This window comes from Rhinopithecus roxellana, chromosome 5, assembly GCF_007565055.1.
Source record: "Rhinopithecus roxellana isolate Shanxi Qingling chromosome 5, ASM756505v1, whole genome shotgun sequence".
Taxonomy (NCBI): Eukaryota; Metazoa; Chordata; class Mammalia; order Primates; family Cercopithecidae; genus Rhinopithecus; species Rhinopithecus roxellana.
In genome coordinates, this window is record NC_044553.1 from 166,835,965 (window position 1) to 166,853,093 (window position 17,129).

The 17,129-nt window shown below is 36.8% G+C and overlaps 1 protein-coding gene across 8 annotated transcripts in view; it reads left to right on the plus strand.

Annotated features, from left to right (window-relative positions):
• MYO9A (myosin IXA) overlaps positions 1-17,129 on the plus strand; it is a 300,731-nt gene that overhangs the window by 176,144 nt on the left and 107,458 nt on the right. For all 8 annotated transcript variants that reach the window (XM_030930260.1, XM_030930262.1, XM_030930261.1 and 5 more), the window contains 3 exons: positions 1,036-1,111; positions 5,105-5,248; positions 6,881-6,920. In XM_030930260.1, coding sequence (XP_030786120.1) covers positions 1,036-1,111; positions 5,105-5,248; positions 6,881-6,920 — 260 coding nt within the window. The remainder of the gene's footprint in view (positions 1-1,035; positions 1,112-5,104; positions 5,249-6,880; positions 6,921-17,129) is intronic.

The window sequence follows — 17,129 nt, forward strand, 5'->3', positions numbered from 1 at the left end:
CCTGCCTGGCCACCACTGTATATTTATTTGTTTCCAGTAGTTTTGTAGAACTCGTTTATTAGTTCAAATGAGCTTTTTTTTTTTTTTTATCTACCTACAAGATTGTCATCTTGAATAGAGATACTTTTACTTCTTTTTTGCCAGTGTATCTTATCTATATTAAATGTTTGTGTGTGTTATAAAAATTGATAGCCTTATGTTTATAGAACTTACATGTTTATCATATGATTTGAAGAACATTACATTTTAAAAATATTGGTAATTCTTAAGCAATTTGTCTTATATTCATTGTATTTATCTGTAATGTTAATTCTCAGTACATTGACACTCATTGTATTGTATTTATCTGAACATGTCAGAAACATATTGCTAAAAAATGATGCATCAAAATAAGAAATGAACTTGTATAATCGTAAAAAGAACAAGATCATGTCTTTTGTGGGAACATGGATGGAGCTGGAGGCTATTGTCCTTAGCAAACTAATGCAGGAACAGAAAACCAAATACTGCATATTCTCACTTATAAGTGGGAGCTAAATGATAAAAACTTGTGAACACAAAGAAGGAAACAACAGACAGTGAGGTCTAGTTGAAGGTGGAGATTGGGAGGAGGGAGAGGAGCAGAAAAAATAACTATTGAGTACTAGGCTTAATACCTGGGCGAAATAATTTGTACAACAAACCCCCATTACATGAGTTTACCTTTGTAATACATCTTCATGTGTACTCCCCGAACCTAAAAATAAAAATGAACTTGTACACTTCTAGGCCTTCAGTCCAGTCACCCTTGTATTTCCTGAAGTTAATGATTCAGTGAAAGAAGAAATAAAAGATTTCATCATTAAATTTTCTAATTGGGTTCATTGTTAACTAAGATCTGTGACAGTTATGAGATGGGTCATATAATTATTTAGATATTTCTGAAATATTTAGCAAATACTCGTTATTAAATTTCATTTGTCTTTAGAAAAATTGTTTCACGTTTCATTTTTCTTCACACTCATTTGAAATGTTCTGTTTTTAAAATTTTGCTAGGTATAACCCGGAAAAATCCCAGAACACCTCTTTCTGATCTCCAGGGCGTGAATGCTCTAAATGAAAAAAACCAACAGTAAGTGTGTTTGGTTTATGTTTTCAAAGACATATAGAAGAAATAACTAGCATTCTTGTTGATACTTTTGTGACTTTAAAAGTACGAAGTAATTCAGGCATTGTTTTATTTCTTAAATCCTTTATAAGTGATGTAATAACACATTAATAGGTTAAAGTTAACAAAATTTGTTTACAGTTGCTTCTGGTAAAACGGCTTTACAATTTTGAAAAAGTTTCTTCAGAATGATTTAAAATGAGCTCATATATTTTAATTGCTGAGACCCTTCGTGCATTTTATATCTTTTACAAAATTAAAGGGTTATTCTGCTGCTTCCTGTGGAGAAATCTTATTGGGAAGTAATAATTGAATAGTTTGATTTACATCAAACCATCTAATACCTTTTTTGGGTGAGTGCGATTACCAAAGCTTACCTTTTACTATTTTCAATGACGAATTCCTGAGAACAATTTGACAGTAACAAATATAAATAATTTTATGAGTTCATAAAGTCTCTTTGTTTTTTATGTATACTATTTGATAAAGATTGTAATTTATATGAGGAGAAGAACATTGTTTCTAGAATGCATTCTCTATGTTTTAAACATCATCAAAAAATTGAGCTTCCTAATACTCTGGTAATAAGGATGGTCTGTCATTAAAATGAAGGTATAACTTCACTGATCATTTTTTCCAATTGAGTTACTATGTCTTTCTAATACATAATTGTCACTTGTCTGCTCAATAACTTTTTCATGACTCTTTATTGTCTATTAAAAGTCTAGGTTCAATAACTTCATATGCAAGATTTGTCACAGCCCAAGTATCTAGCCACAAATATATTCACTTCGAATGCCGCAAATTAAACTATTTGCTATCTTTATATTATATGTCCTTTGTTTTCTTAACAGTAGTATTTGACTAATTATGATATCTACCACCATATTTTCATGTTAAATTTTACCCCAAAATAAATTAGATAGTTAAACTTGACCTGTGTACCTTCAGTTTCATCTCTTGGCAGTATTCTTACCCTGGTCATCAGATGAGAACCCAATTTTCTTGATTATATAAAAAAGAAACCGCGATATGCCTCATTTCACAAAGCAGTTAGTGGTTTTAAGTTTCCTAATTTCTAGTTCGTGTTTCTTTCTTTGTACTTTCCATTTTGGATACCTGAAGTGGTCTATATGGGTTTCTGGTTCAGTTTCAGACCACCACAATAAAACGAATTCTCAGTAAAACAAATCACACAAATTTTTTGGTTTCCCAGTGCATATAAAAGTTACATTTACACTATACTGTAGTCTGTCAATTGTGCAATAGTATTATGTTTAAAAAATACATACCTTAATTAAAAAATACTTTGTTGCTAATAAAACTAACAATCATCTGAGCCTTCAGTGAGTCATAATCTTTTTGCTGGTAGAGGGTCTTTCCTTGATGTTAATGGCTGCTGACTAAGGTGGTGGATGCTGAAAATTGGAGGGGCTATGGCAATTTCTTTTTTTTTTTTTTTTTTTTTTTTTTTTTGAGACAGAGTCTTGCTCTGCCGCCCAGGCTGGAGTGCAGTGGCCGGGTCTCAGCTCACTGCAAGCTCCGCCTCCTGGGTTTACGCCATTCTGCCTCAGCCTCCCAAGCAGCTGGGACTACAGGCGCCCGCCACCTCGCCCGGCTAGTTTTTTGTATGTTTTAGTAGAGACGGGGTTTCAGCATGTTAGCCAGGATGGTCTCCATCTCCTGACCTCGTGATCCGCCCGTCTCGGCCTCCCAAAGTGCTGGGATTACAGGCTTGAGCCACCGCGCCCGGCCGGCAATTTCTTAAAATAACACAATGAAATTTATTACAGGCCGGGCGCGGTGGCTCAAGCCTGTAATCCCAGCACTTTGGGAGGCCGAGACGGGCGGATCATGAGGTCAGGAGATCGAGACCATCCTGGCTAATACGGTGAAACCCCGTCTCTACTAAAAAATACAAAAAAAAAAACTAGCCGGGCGATGAGGCGGGCGCCTGTAGTCCCAGCTACTCGGGAGGCTGAGACAGGAGAATGGTGTGAACCCGGGAGGCGGAGCTTGCAGTGAGCTGAGAGCCGGCCACTGCACTCCAGCCTGGAGCGAGACTCCGTCTCAAAAAAAAAAAAAAAAAAAAAAAAAAAAAGAAATTTATTACATCAGGTGCCTCATCTTTATAGGAAAAATTTCTCTGTAGCATCCAGTGCTGTTTGATAGCATTTTAACCACAGTAGAACTCCAGAATTGGAGTCAATCCTCTCAAGCCCTGCCACTGCTTTATCAGCTCAACTTATGTAATGCTTTGAATCCTCTGTTGCCTTTTTTTAAAAGAATTGTTTCCTCAGCAGTCCTTAACCACAGAATACGTTGTCATTTCAACAGTTTTCACAGCATCTTCACCAGGAATCTATTTTTCTGCTACATTTTTTCCTCCGTCACCCTCCCTCCCTTCGTTCTTTCCTTCCTTCCTGCTTTCCTTCTTCCCTCACTTGCTTCCTTCCTTCCTCTCACTCTCTCTTTCTCCTTTTGTTTTCTTTTTTTTTCCCACTAAAGCCAGAGTAGCATGCATTTTTTTAAATGAGAAAAATATAAGTGCACACACAAACCATCTTAAGTGCAATATGATTCTCCCATTTGGGAAGACACATTTTCTTAGGGATAATGATTCATTGACTTTTTTTAATGGTTTAGCACAAAATAGTGAAAATACAAGCATTTCTAAAGGGTTTGTTGATTACATGCCATTTATATATCTTGAATAAATGCTGTAAGCAAATGGAAGCTGAGATTTATAAATATGGACAAATGTGAAATTGTTGTAAGTAGCTATCTCCTGATATTTCTTTTAAAAAAATTTTAGTTCACTCATAATAATTATACATATTATAGGGTACAGTGTGATGTTTTGATACCTGTATACATTGTATAATGATCAAATTAAGGTAATTACCGTATTCATCATCTCAAATATTTATCCTTTTTTTGTGGTGGGAACATTTCTCTTTCAAAATTTTCTTTTCTAGCTATTTTCAGGTGTATAATACCTTATTGTTAACTATAAGCACTCCATTGTTCAATAGAAGACTAGAATTTATTCCTCTTGTCTTACTGTAACTTCATGCCCATTGACCAACCTCTCCCCTTACTATACCGCTCCACCTTGTTACCTTTTCCAGTCTCTGGTAATCACTGTTCTATTCAGTACTTCTGTGAGAGCAGCTTATTTAGATTCCACATATAAGTGGGGTCATGCAGTGTTTGTCTTTCTGTGTCTGGCTTATTTCAGTTAACATAATGTACTCTATGTTTGTCCATGTTGTCCAAATGATAGGACTTTATCCTTTTTTTAATGACTGAATAGCATTCCATTGTGTGTATATACCACATTTTCTTTATCCATTCATTTGTTGTTGGATACTACTACTTTACCTGGAGAGCCCTCCATTAATTATTACGTACTTTACCTGGAGAGCCCTCCATTAATTATTACGTTATAATCACTGGTAATTTTGTGTTTTGTTCATTGCTATATCTGCAGTGTCTAGAGTCTCATAGGACTTAGTAAGTTTAATGCGTGTGTGAGTAGTGAGTGTGTGTGTGTGAATAAGACCTTTCAGGAGGAAATTAGATATTCCATAGGATGGGATAGTCTATTAGGATTACAGATTCCTACAGTAGCATTTGAAAATTCTAAAATCTAACAAAGAGGGAAGATATTATAATCCATTATATTAGTTACTAGTTGTTGAATGATAATATATTTAAAGATGTCAGCTACATGATGTGCTCATCTACATGCACATTTGTATGTGAATATGATGGAATTCATAGGAATTTGTTCTGAATGAGACAAAGGTTAGTCCCAACTGATTGGCAATTATTTGCATGAAATCATTGTTTTTCTAAAATTTAACTTTAGTATTTAAAGTTTTATTTTATTTAAGCAATATAGTGTTAATTAGAGACGTCTTGATTAACTAAAGCAAATTCTATTTTTTACAGTGATACATTTGATATTGCCTGGAATGGCAGAACTGGGATTCGCCAGAGCAGACTATCAAGTAGCACCTCCTTGCTTGATAAAGATGGAATATTTGCTAATTCAACTAGCAGCAAACTCCTGGAGAGAGCCCATGGAATTCTCACGTCAGTACTGATCAGTAATGTGATTTTTTTTTTTTTTTTTTTGTCTGGTTTAAAATTTCTGGCAGGAAAAAATGAAGGAGGGAGGGGAAAAAATGAAGGAGGGAGATGGTGAAGTGTTATTTTCATGGGAAGAATTTTGACTGAAACAAGACTCAAAGGTGTTTAGGTAGCATTTACAGCCATGAATCTCATGTGTTGTAAAGCTTGTGTTTTTGTTGATTTTTCTCCCCCTTATTACCAGGAGAATCGTGACTGAATATATTTATTATGGAGATGATAATAAAGGTCTTATTGTTTAGACAGGCCCTACCTTCAGAGAAAGAAAAAAACGTTAGCTCCTTTTAGGATTCCGAATTTTTACTACAGGTATCCTTTAATTCTAGCAGTCTTAACAAATTAGGCAAGAAAATCTATAAATGGTGAATGGTTGAGTGATATATGACACTTATCCAAGCTTTCCATTTCTTATAAACTGATTATAGAGTTGAAGACATAGCCATAACCATGCTCTACCATGCTTCATAGAGACCCCATCTCTCCAAAAAAAAAGGAAAAGAAAAAAAATTAGCCAAGTGTGGTAGTGCATGCATGTAGTTCCAGCTACTCAGGAGACTGAGGTAGGAGGGTCATTTGAGCCAAGGAAGTTGAGGCTGCAGTGAGTCATGATCTTGCCATTGCACTTCAGCCTGGGCGACCAATTAAGATCCTGTCTCTGAGAGAAAAAAAAAAGGAAAAAAAGTTTTTAATTATTAGCATTAACATATTTTAGACATTTCCCAAGCATATCGTTTGACCACTAGCTAGAGGTGTGACTGAATTGGATTCCATAATCCTTGTCTGAATCACTGCTTAATAATGTTAATAGGTTCTATTTATGTAGGTCTTGCTGTACCCCAGAGGTATACATTAACTCATTTAATCCTCACAATAACTTTTAAGTTATAGGTAGTATTGTCATCCCCGTTTTACATTATTACATAATGAAAAGTTAAAGATGTTAAAATCATACCTTAATAGATGGTAGACCATAGATTGTTGTCCAGGTCTTTCTGACTTCCCAGCCCATATTCATAAGCGTTGGACTTTATTCCTTCTTTCTGTAACTATAAAAAAAGCTAAAAATAAAATTAAAAAGACTTGATTTAAGTATGGTATTGAGGTTTGAATAAGGAAAAAAAAATGAGTGGAATAGAAGAATTTTTAATTACCAAAAATGGAAGATTACATTTTGGTGATAAGTACGTTTTTAAAAAATTTATGAAACTTAAACATCTCACTTAGTCTTGAAATGATAGAAATAAGTCTTCTGTAGGTACAAGAAGCTACTAACAACTGAAGAAAATGAACCTGTAGCTTAGAATGTACAACACAGTGTTACTAATCATCAGGTGTAAATCTGTTTATACTTATATAACAAGGCAGGTGTCTTTTCCTTGTTTATTCTTCCTTCCCAAAGTGCCTGCTTGGCTGAATCAGATAGTGTTTTCATATAGAAGACTTACAGTCTTGGTAGTGGGTATATAATCTGTTGTTTGAGGAGAGACCTTGAAATCTTACTTCTCTACAGTAGCTTTTGTTTTTCTTCTTGTTTTTATGCAGTAGCTTTTTTTAATGAATGATTTATCTCTATAGGAGAAACAAAAATTTCAAACCCAAGCCTGCCCTTCCAAAGGTGAGTACTATGAAAACTCTTTTTGTATTGGTATTCTGCTACACAATTATTTTTTATTACACATACAATCTTCATACATCAAAAACAAGAAATATCCTTATTTGTATCCAAGATAGTGATTGTGCACTTAGTTGAATCCATTTTAGAAATAACACTGTTATGAAATGGCTAAGCCTAGTGATTCAGGTAAATATTTATTTGTGGTATATACCATTTTCTATTGTTTGAATAGCTCCTGAATATAAATGTTGTTTAGTTATTGCCTCTTTATTTAAGGTCTTTTCATTTCTCCTTGGGCCAAGTTAAGGTCAAATTCTGAATTGTACCTGATTTTAAAATAATTTCTGATTAGTGCTTACCTAATCCAATTATCTATAATAAATGTTTGCCAGTTTTCTCTATAAAGGGACATTGTCTTTTCAGGCTTATGGTTTCTGATATAACTAGTTGGCTCTGCTGTTGTAGCAGAAGTGCGGCTATAATTTGCATTCCAATAAAACTTTATTAATGGACACTGAAAATTGAATTTTATATAATTTTTCACATGCCATAAAATATTATTATTTTAACCCATATAAACCATATATAAATAATGGGAAGGGTTTGGTGAGCAGTACTTGCCGTCTGTTAATATAGCTCTGGCTTTTTATTTTTTTGCAGGGATTGTTGTTTCATTTTGCTTTGTTTGTTTTATTAATGTTTATAGCAGCTTTATTTGTAATAGCAAAAAACTGGAAGCAACTCAAACTTTCATCAACCGAAAAATGGTTAAACACACTGTGGTATATCCATATAATTGAATATTTAACTCACCAATAAAAGTTAATAAACTATTGATGCGTGTAACAACATGAATGAATCTCAAAATAATTACACGCAATAGTAGATACTGTATATAAAATCTCAGAAAATATGAATTGCAGTGACAGAGAACAAAGAGGTGGTTTTAAACACACAGACATTTCCAGGGACTACAGCCCCCTGGATCAATGCAGATAAGTAGTTAAAAAGCATACTCCCCAGTTAATTTCTGGAAGGGGTTTGTCTGTGTACTTCTGTAGCTGTTGTTTGAGGATTGGGCTCCTCTCTAGTCTGTATCTGGTAGCCAACAGGCAAACAAACAGTAGACCCCTGGGATACTGACTGTGAGTTCCAGCATTTCCTGAGTTTTTTCATCTAACTTGCTCCAGCAGTAAAGCTAGAGCAGATTGTCTCTATAGATTATCCCTGGAAGGAGTTTATTCATGGATTGATCACAACTGCCACAGCTCCCTCCCAAGAGATGGCTTCCTTAACCATATAGTTCTGGGAATTGATGGGACACTGAATTTCTGAGTCTCTAGACCAGTGAAAACAAATAAATGGGCCCACTTTCTTCCCCTAAGATGAGATAATGCAGTCTGATCTAAAATGTAGGCGTTTGCTAGAATTCCTTTCTCCAGCGTAGTGCAGAGAGAATCCTACTTTCAGCTTCACCCTGACGATAGAAGGAACTGGAACACACTTTTAACACTTCAACCTTTTTAGCTGTGTCTAGAGGGAATGACTTCTCTCTTAAATGTTTTGAGGTACTGACAGAACTTGGCACATCCTAATTTCCTGGAGGCAACAAAAAACAAAGGCAGCAGTTTGAACAAACACAAAAGTTTGAGAGATAACCTTAGAATTTCTGGCCAGACTGACTGGTTAGGTCCTTCTACATGAAACGGGACTGGGAGACGCTATTAGGTTATCTAATGTGCAGAAAACACAGAGGGTAGAGGCAAATGAAGAAATGGGGAAGTGTGTTCCAAATAGAGAAACAAGATAAATTCAAAAAGTACCAGAAGGAGAAGAAAGAAAAAGTGAGAGAAAACAGTTTCAAAGATGTAAAGGCAGAAAGCTACTCAAGTCTGGGGAAATAGAACTCCAGATCTAGAAAATTCAAAGGACACCAAATACTATCAATCCAAAGAGATCCATATTAAGGTGTGTTATAATCAATTTGTCAAAAGTTAAAGACAGAGTATTTTTTAAAGAGCAACAATGAAAAAGCAACATGTTAAATACAAGGGTCCCCCACAAGACTATCATCAGATTTTTCTTGAGAAACCTTGCATGCCAGAGGTAGTGGGATTCAAAATCCTCTGAGAAAAAAGACCTGCCAACCATAGTACTATGCCCAGCAATTTTGTCTTTCAAAAATGAAAAGGAGAGATAACAACTTTCTCAGACAAACAATGGCTAAGGGAATTCAGCACTGCTAGACCTGACTTACGGGAAAGTAGAACTGTATTTTCTTGAACTTCTTTCTTGAGAGTTCTCTAAACAAAGTTCTTCAAGCTGAAGGACAGTGGTACCATGAGAATATGAAAGCAGAAAACTCACTGATAAAAGTAAGTACACTGTCTAATTTAAACATTCTAATTATGTAATGCCAGTGTGTAAATCAATGATATCTCTAGTGTAAAGGCTGAAATACAAAACTGTTGAAACAATGGCAGCTACAAAAGTTTGTGAAGGGACACAAATTATAAAAAGATATAAAATGTAACATCAAAGAGATAAAACATGAAGGGTGAGTGAAAGTGTAGGGTTTATGCGCGCAACGAAAGTTTAGTTTTTATAAGCATAAAATAGCCAGTTTTAAGTATATGACTGGCTTTTATGTAAGCCTCAAGGTGACCACCTTTAGTGGATACACAAAAGATAAAAGGATGGAAGTCGTACCACTATAGAAAACCATCTAACCACAAGGGAAGACAGCAGTAGTGGAAGAAAGGCTCTACAAAACGATAAAATAACAAAGTGGCACTAGTAAATCTTTACCTATCAATAACTGGTTTGAATGTAAATGGATTAAATGCTCCAATTAAAAGACACAGAGTGCCTGAATGCATTAAAAGAAGAGAGACTCATCTATATGCTACCTGCAGAGACTCACTTTAGCTTTAACAGTGTACAGAGAATGAACATTAAGGGATGGAAAAAAATAGCCCATGCAAATAAAACCTAAAGAGACAGCAGCACTATCCTTATAACAGACAAAATAAAGTCAAAAACTGTAGATGAGATAAAGAAGGTCAATATATAATGATAAAAAGGGGTCTGGTCATCAAAAGGATGTAACAATTTTAAATATATATACACCCAACATTGTATATTTGTATTTATATTGTAGCATTGAAATGTATAAAGCAAATATTGAGACATCTGAAGAGAGATAAACTACAATACAGTAATCCTAGGGGATTTCAGTACCCCACTTTCAACAATGAACAGACCATCCACACCAAAAATCAATAAGGAAACAGTGAATTTGAAGAAAATATTGGACCAAATGCATTTAATAGACATATACAGAACGTTTCAATCAACAGCAGCAGAATACACATTCATCTGAAGCGCACATAGGACATTCTTCAGGAGATTACAGGCTTGAGCCACCATGCCTGGCCAGTAATAAAAATTCTTTCATAAAAGAATAGTCTAGGACCAGATAATTTCAGGATGCAACGCTACCAAACATTTAAAGAAAAATGAATACTAGTCTTTCTCAAACTCTTTCAAAAAACTGAACTGGAGAGAATACCTCAAACTCATTTTACAAGGCCAGCATTACCCTAATAGCAAAGCAATACGAAAATACTACAAGAAAATTAGTTCAGCTGCTATGGAGAAGTTCGGAGATTTCGCAAAGAACTAAGAGTTGAACTCCCATTCAACCCAGCAGTCCGATGACTGGGTGCATGCCCAAAGGAAAATAAATTGTTCTACCAAAAAGACACATGCACCTGTACGTTCATTCTAGCACTATTCACAGTAGTCTTTACTACTGTGAATAGTGCAGATATCCTCATCAAAATGCTATTAAACCATATTCAATACAACATTTGAAAGGATCATTTACCATGATCAGTTGGGATTTATTCTTGGATGGTTCAACATATGCAAATCAATAAATGTGATTTACCATATTAACGCAATGAATAGCAAAAACTATACTATCATCTCAACATATGCAGATAAAGAATTTGACGAAATTCAGCCTTTCATGATAAAAGGTCAACAAATTAGGTGTAGAAGGAGTGTTCCTCAATATAATTAGGCAATATGTGACAAGCCCACAGCTGCCATTATACTCATTGGTGAAAAGTTGAAAGCTTTTCTGTTAGGATCAGGAACAAGAAAAGGATGCCCACTGTCACCGCTTCTGTTACACTTCAATTCAGTATATTACTGGAATTGTTAGCCACAGAAATTAGATAATAAAAAGCATACAGATTTAAAAGGAAGAAGTGATATTGTGGTTGTCAACAGCATAACGTTGTATAGAAAATCCTCAAGACCCCACTAAAAAACTGTTAGAACTGATACATAAATTCTGTAATGTGCTTCAGTAATGTTTCAGGATACAAAGTCAACATACAAAAATCAGCAGTGTTTCTTGCCTTTTTTTTTTTTTTTTTTTTTAAATAGAGACAGGGTATCACTCTGCCAGTCAGGCTGAAGTGCAGGGGCATGATCGTAGCTCGCTGTACCTTGAACTCATGGGTTCAAGCAATCCTGCCACCTCGGCCTCCTCAGTAGCTAGGACTGCAGGTGCACACCCCCACATCTGGCTATTAAATTTTTGTGGGTTTTTTTTTTTTTTTTTTTTTGTAGAGTCTTCTTTCTCTGTGTTGCCCAGGCTGGTCTTGAAGTCTTAGCCTCAAATGATTTTCCTGCTTTGGCCTCCTAAAGTACTAGAGTTATAGTCATGTGCCAGTGCACCCAGCCTAAAAATCAGTAACATTTTATAAACTAAAAATGAACTATCTGAAAAAGAAAGTAAGGAAACCATCCCATTTACAATAGCATCAAAAAATATAAACTATTTTATAGTAAACTTAACCAAAGATGTTAAAAATTTGTATACAAAAAAATCATAAAACATTGATGAAATCAAAGACAACACAAATGAACAAATGATGTCCTGTGTTAGTGGATTGGAAAAATTAATATTGTTAAAATCTCCGTATTGCCCAAAGTGATTCACTGATTCAGTGCAATCCCTCTCACATTCCATTTTCATTTTTCACAGAAATAAAAAAAAATCCTGAAATTCATATGAATATACAAAAGACCCCAAATAGCCAAAGCAATCTTGAACAAAAAGAACAAAGCTGGAGGCTCACACTACCCGATTTAAAAATATATTAGAAAGATATTGTAATCAAAACAGCGTGGAGCTGGCAGAAGAAAATATATATTAACCACTGGAAAAGTATTAAAAGCTCAGAAGTAAACCCGTACATTTATGGTCAGTTGACTTTAAACAAAGGTGCCAAGTATACACAATGAGTAAAGTACAGTCTCTTCAATAAATGATGTTGGGAAAACTGGATATTCACATGTAGAAGAATGAAATTGGTACCATATCTCACCCCACGTAAAAAATCCAACTCAAGTGGGTTAAAGACTTAAATATAAGACCTGAAACTGTTAAACTTGAACGCAGGTTTGAACTGTGCAGGTCCACTTATACATGGGTTTTAAAAAATAAATACAGTCGTACATATCAGTGGGATCTACATCTGCAACCAAATGTGGATCAAAAATATGGTATTTGTGAGATGCAAGATCCACCCTTATGGAGGACCAATTTTTTGTACCTATGGGTTCTGCAGGGCCGGCCATCAGACTTGAGTATGTACAGATTCTGTTTTCTCAGCGTGGTTCTGGAACCAATCCCCATGGATACTGAGGGACAACTGTAGAATAAAACATAGGGGAAAAACTCTATGATACTGTTTTGGACATTGATTTCTTGACTCTGACCCCTAAAACACAGATAACAAAAGCAGTAATAGACAAATGCATCAAACTTGAAAGCTTCTGCACAGCAAAGGAACTAATCAACAGAATGATGAGACAAACTGTAAATGGGAGAAAATATTTGCAGACTATGCATCTGTCAGTGGGTTCATGTCCAGAATATATAAGGAGTCTAAACAACTTAATAGCAAAAAAGCAAATAATTTGTTTTAAAAATGGGCAAAAGACTTAAATAGACATTTTGCCAAAGAAATGTCTTAGGGCCTGAGGATCAGCCTGCTCAGCAGCCCCACCCCTGACAGTGCAGCTCTTGTGATCATCAGATGTGTGCCCTCCCTGAGGGCCTGAGGATGGGCCCACTTGGTTGCCCCACTCTTGCCAGCACCACCCCCATGACGAATGGATTTGTACTCTTACCACAGGTCCTGAGGACCAGCCCACCCAGCATCCCCACCCCTGATGACACTGTCCCTACAACTGGCTGAACTGGTGCTTTTTGTGTGCGCCTTCCAGAGCCAGTGGACTGGTGTGTATCCAGTGATGCAACCTACAGAACCACCGTGCTTTGCATGTGTACCCTGCAGGGTCTGAGGGCCAGGCTGTCTGGTAGTTCTGCTCTGCTCCTGGTGACACTGCCTTTTCATTTGCTTGAACAACCATGCTTTGGACATACACCTTTGGCATCAAGATCGCTTGCGTGGTGGCTTTACCCACAGCCTCACTGTCACCCAGGCTGGAGTACAGTGGTGCAATCTTAGCTCACTGCAGCCTCTACCTCCCAAGCTCAATCAGTTCTCCTGCCTTAGCCTCCCAAGTAGCTGGAAATCCAGGCATGCACCACCATGCCGGCTAATTTTTCTATTTTTGGTAGACAGGATCTCACTATATTGCCTAGGCTTGTCTTGAACTTCTGACCTCAAGCAGTTTTTCTGCCTTGGCCTCCCAAATTGCTGGGGTTACAGGCATGAACCACTGTGTCTGGCCCACTGCACTTTAAAACAAACAAAAACATGCAGGGTCTCATTATGTTGCCCAGACTGGACTTGAACTCCTCGGTTCAAGTGATCCTCCAGCCTCAGCCTCCCAAATTGCTGGGATTACAGGCATATACCACGTGCATGGCTTGGAACTGTCACTCATGCCTTGTGCATGCCCCCCAGGACCAGAGGACTGGCTTGCTTGGTGGCACCAACATAGTACTGGAGTAGCACACCAACTTTGTAAACACCCATAGCCTAAGTCACTGAGACAGTAACGTCGGATGTTGACTACAGCTAAAGAAGTTACACAGAGACTACACTGCTGCACCTACCTAGAGCCAAAGCCAAAGCACCCTACCCAATTACCACCCTAGGATCCATCTACAGGAAAATATCTCCTTATGAAAGTTACCCCATAAAATTGGAAGAGGCAACTGTTTCACCAAATGGCACAGGTCAATACAGGGACCCAAGAAATATGGTAAGATAACTACCTAATAAAAATATGCAAAAGAATAAAACTCACTGGTAGAAGTAAACTCAGAATCAAATTTAGAACCTGTAGAGGCAATTTCACTTTCAAACTCAGAATATATTACTAATGTAATGGTGGCATATAGTCTTTTAAATCTCTAGTATAAAGGTTATAACTCAAAATGGTCAGTGATGTCTATAGCTACAATTAGATGTTGAGTAACATGATTTTAAAAAGATGTAAATTAAGGCAGCAAGTTATAAGTTGTGGGGGGATGGGGATAAAAGTCTAGCATATTTGTATGCAAAGTTATTATCTGTTTAAAATAGTCCATTATAAATATGATTTTAAAATGTAAGCCCCATAGTAACCGGAAAGAACAAAACGACAGCAGATACATAAATAAGAAAGAGAAAAGAATTAAAGCTTAACACTCAAGAAAACCACCAGAGAGAGGAAGAAAGGAAGAGAGTAAGAAAGGAAGAAGTAAGTAAGTAAGTAAGAAGAAAGGAAGAAAGTAAGAGAGGAAGAAAGGTAAAAATATATATACAGAACAACTAGAATACCATTAACAAAATGGCAGGAGTAAGTCCTCACCTATCAATAATGACCTTGAATGTAAATGCATTCAATTCTCCAGTTAAAAGATACAGACTAGTGGAATGAATAAACAAGACCCAACTATATGATGCATTCAAGAAAATCACTTTACCTGTAAAGACTCACAGAATGAAAGTGAAGGAATGGGAAATGATATTATACACAAAAGAAACCAAAAGAGAGCGTGAGTAGCTGTAGTTACGTCAGATAAAATAGACTTCAAATCAAAAACTGTAAAATGAGACAAGCAGACCATTATATAATGATAAAGGGGTCAATTCAACAAGAGGCTATAACAATTGTAAATATATATGCAACCAACACCCAAGCACCCACAAATATGTGAAGGAAATATTATTAACCCTAAAGGGAGAGAGAGAGAGCAATACTGTAATTATAGGGGACATCAACACTCCACTTTCAGCAGTGGATAGAACAGCCAGACAGAAAATCAGTGAAGAATGACAGTTAAACTGCACTCTAGATAAATGAACCTAACAGACATTTACAAAACATTCTGCCCAGCAGTTGTAGAATAAATATTTTTTTCTTTTTCTTTTTTTTTTCTTTTTGGAGACTGAGTTTCGCTCTTGTCACCCAGACTGGAGTGCAATGACATGATCTTGGCTCGCTGCAATCTCCACCTCCCAAGTTCAAGCGATTCTCCTGCCTCAGCCTCCCAAGTAGCTGGGATTACAGGCATGTGTCACCACGCCCGGCTAATTTTTTGTATTTAGTAGAGACGGGGTTTCACCATGTTGGTCAGGCTGATCACTAATTCCTGACCTCAGGTGATCCACCCACCTTGGCCTCCCAAAGTGCTGGGATTACAGGCATGAGTCATCATGCCTGGCCCACATTTTTTTCATTAGCACATGAAACTGTCTTCAAGATATATCATGTGTTGGGCCACAAAACAAGTCTCAGTAAGTTAAAAAATTTCAAATTGGGAGCCGGGCGCGGTGGCTCACACCTGTAATCCCAGCACTTTGGGAGGCCGAGGCGGGCAGATCACGAGGTCAGGAGATCGAGACCATCCTGGCTAACACGGTGAAACCCTGTCTCTACTAAAAATACAAAAAAAATTAGCCAGGTGTGGTGGCGGGCGCCTGTATTCCCAGCTACTCAGGAGGCTGAGGCAGGAGAATGGCGTGATCTTGATTGTGGTGATGGCTTCATAGCTATATGAATATGTCATAATTTGTATACATTAAATACATGCAGCTTATTTTGTTTCAGTAAAGCTATTGGAAAAAAGATCATTGAGGGAAAGGAATTTAGACTCATACTAACTTTTTGACCTTTTTACTTATTGAATATATATGTTTTAAACTTCTTACTACTTTTAATTCATTTTAACTTTTTATTTAAAATATCTTCTGTTTACACAGTCTATGCTAGATAAGATATAGCCCTATCCTGAGGAATTTTTTGAGTATGTGCTAGGAGACCAAATATCCTCAACTCACAAAATTCGTCCCAGACTAAGTTCTCTATTTAAGAAGTAGGGATAAGTTAGGTAGGGATGGAGTGTGGGTAGGTGGAAGTAGTGGGTGGAAGGGATGATATCTAGGTTGGGTTTTGCAGGATAAGTCAAAACAATCTGAGATCCTTGTTATTACAGGGAGCCTTTCCATCAAACCTCTCAACAGGAGCCACAGTCAGCACTTAGTTTGAACAACTTTGTCTCTGAGATGACACACAGCTGTTCACTTTTGGATAACAAGTTAGCCTAGTTTGCTTCAGACAAGCATCCACTTGAAATGCAGAGGCTGTTTTCATGAGCTCAAGTTCATCCTTCCACAAGATGATAGCTCTGTTTTGGTAGTACTTTCCCATTTTTCATGTTAGAATTTATTCCCTCATAACTTGAAACTGTCAATTGTATTAGATCTACTTTTCTAACATCACCTATTTTTTTAGTTACATTCTTTTAGTGACAGCTGCATAGCCCAGTTGTACATTTGTACTTTAATATCTTCCTTGTCTCAAAATTCATGCTCAAAGTAATTTTACTGTGTTGCTCCCCTAGTACATTTTTATAGTCACTTAGGCTCAAATCTTGAATTTATTATTTTTTTGAGACAAAGTCTCACCCTGTCACCTAGGCTGGAGTGGCACGATCTTGGCTGACTGCCACCTCTGCCTCTTGGGTTCAAGCAGTTCTTGTGCCCCAGCCGCCCAAGTAGCTGGGATTATGGGCATGTGTCACCATGCCCGGCTATTTTTTTTTTTAACTAGAAACAGAGTTTTGCCATATTGACCTCACTGGTCTCCAACTCCTGGCCTCAAGTGATCTGCTTGCCTCGGCTTCCAAAGTGCTGGGATTACAGGTGCGAGCCACTGTGCCCAGCCTTG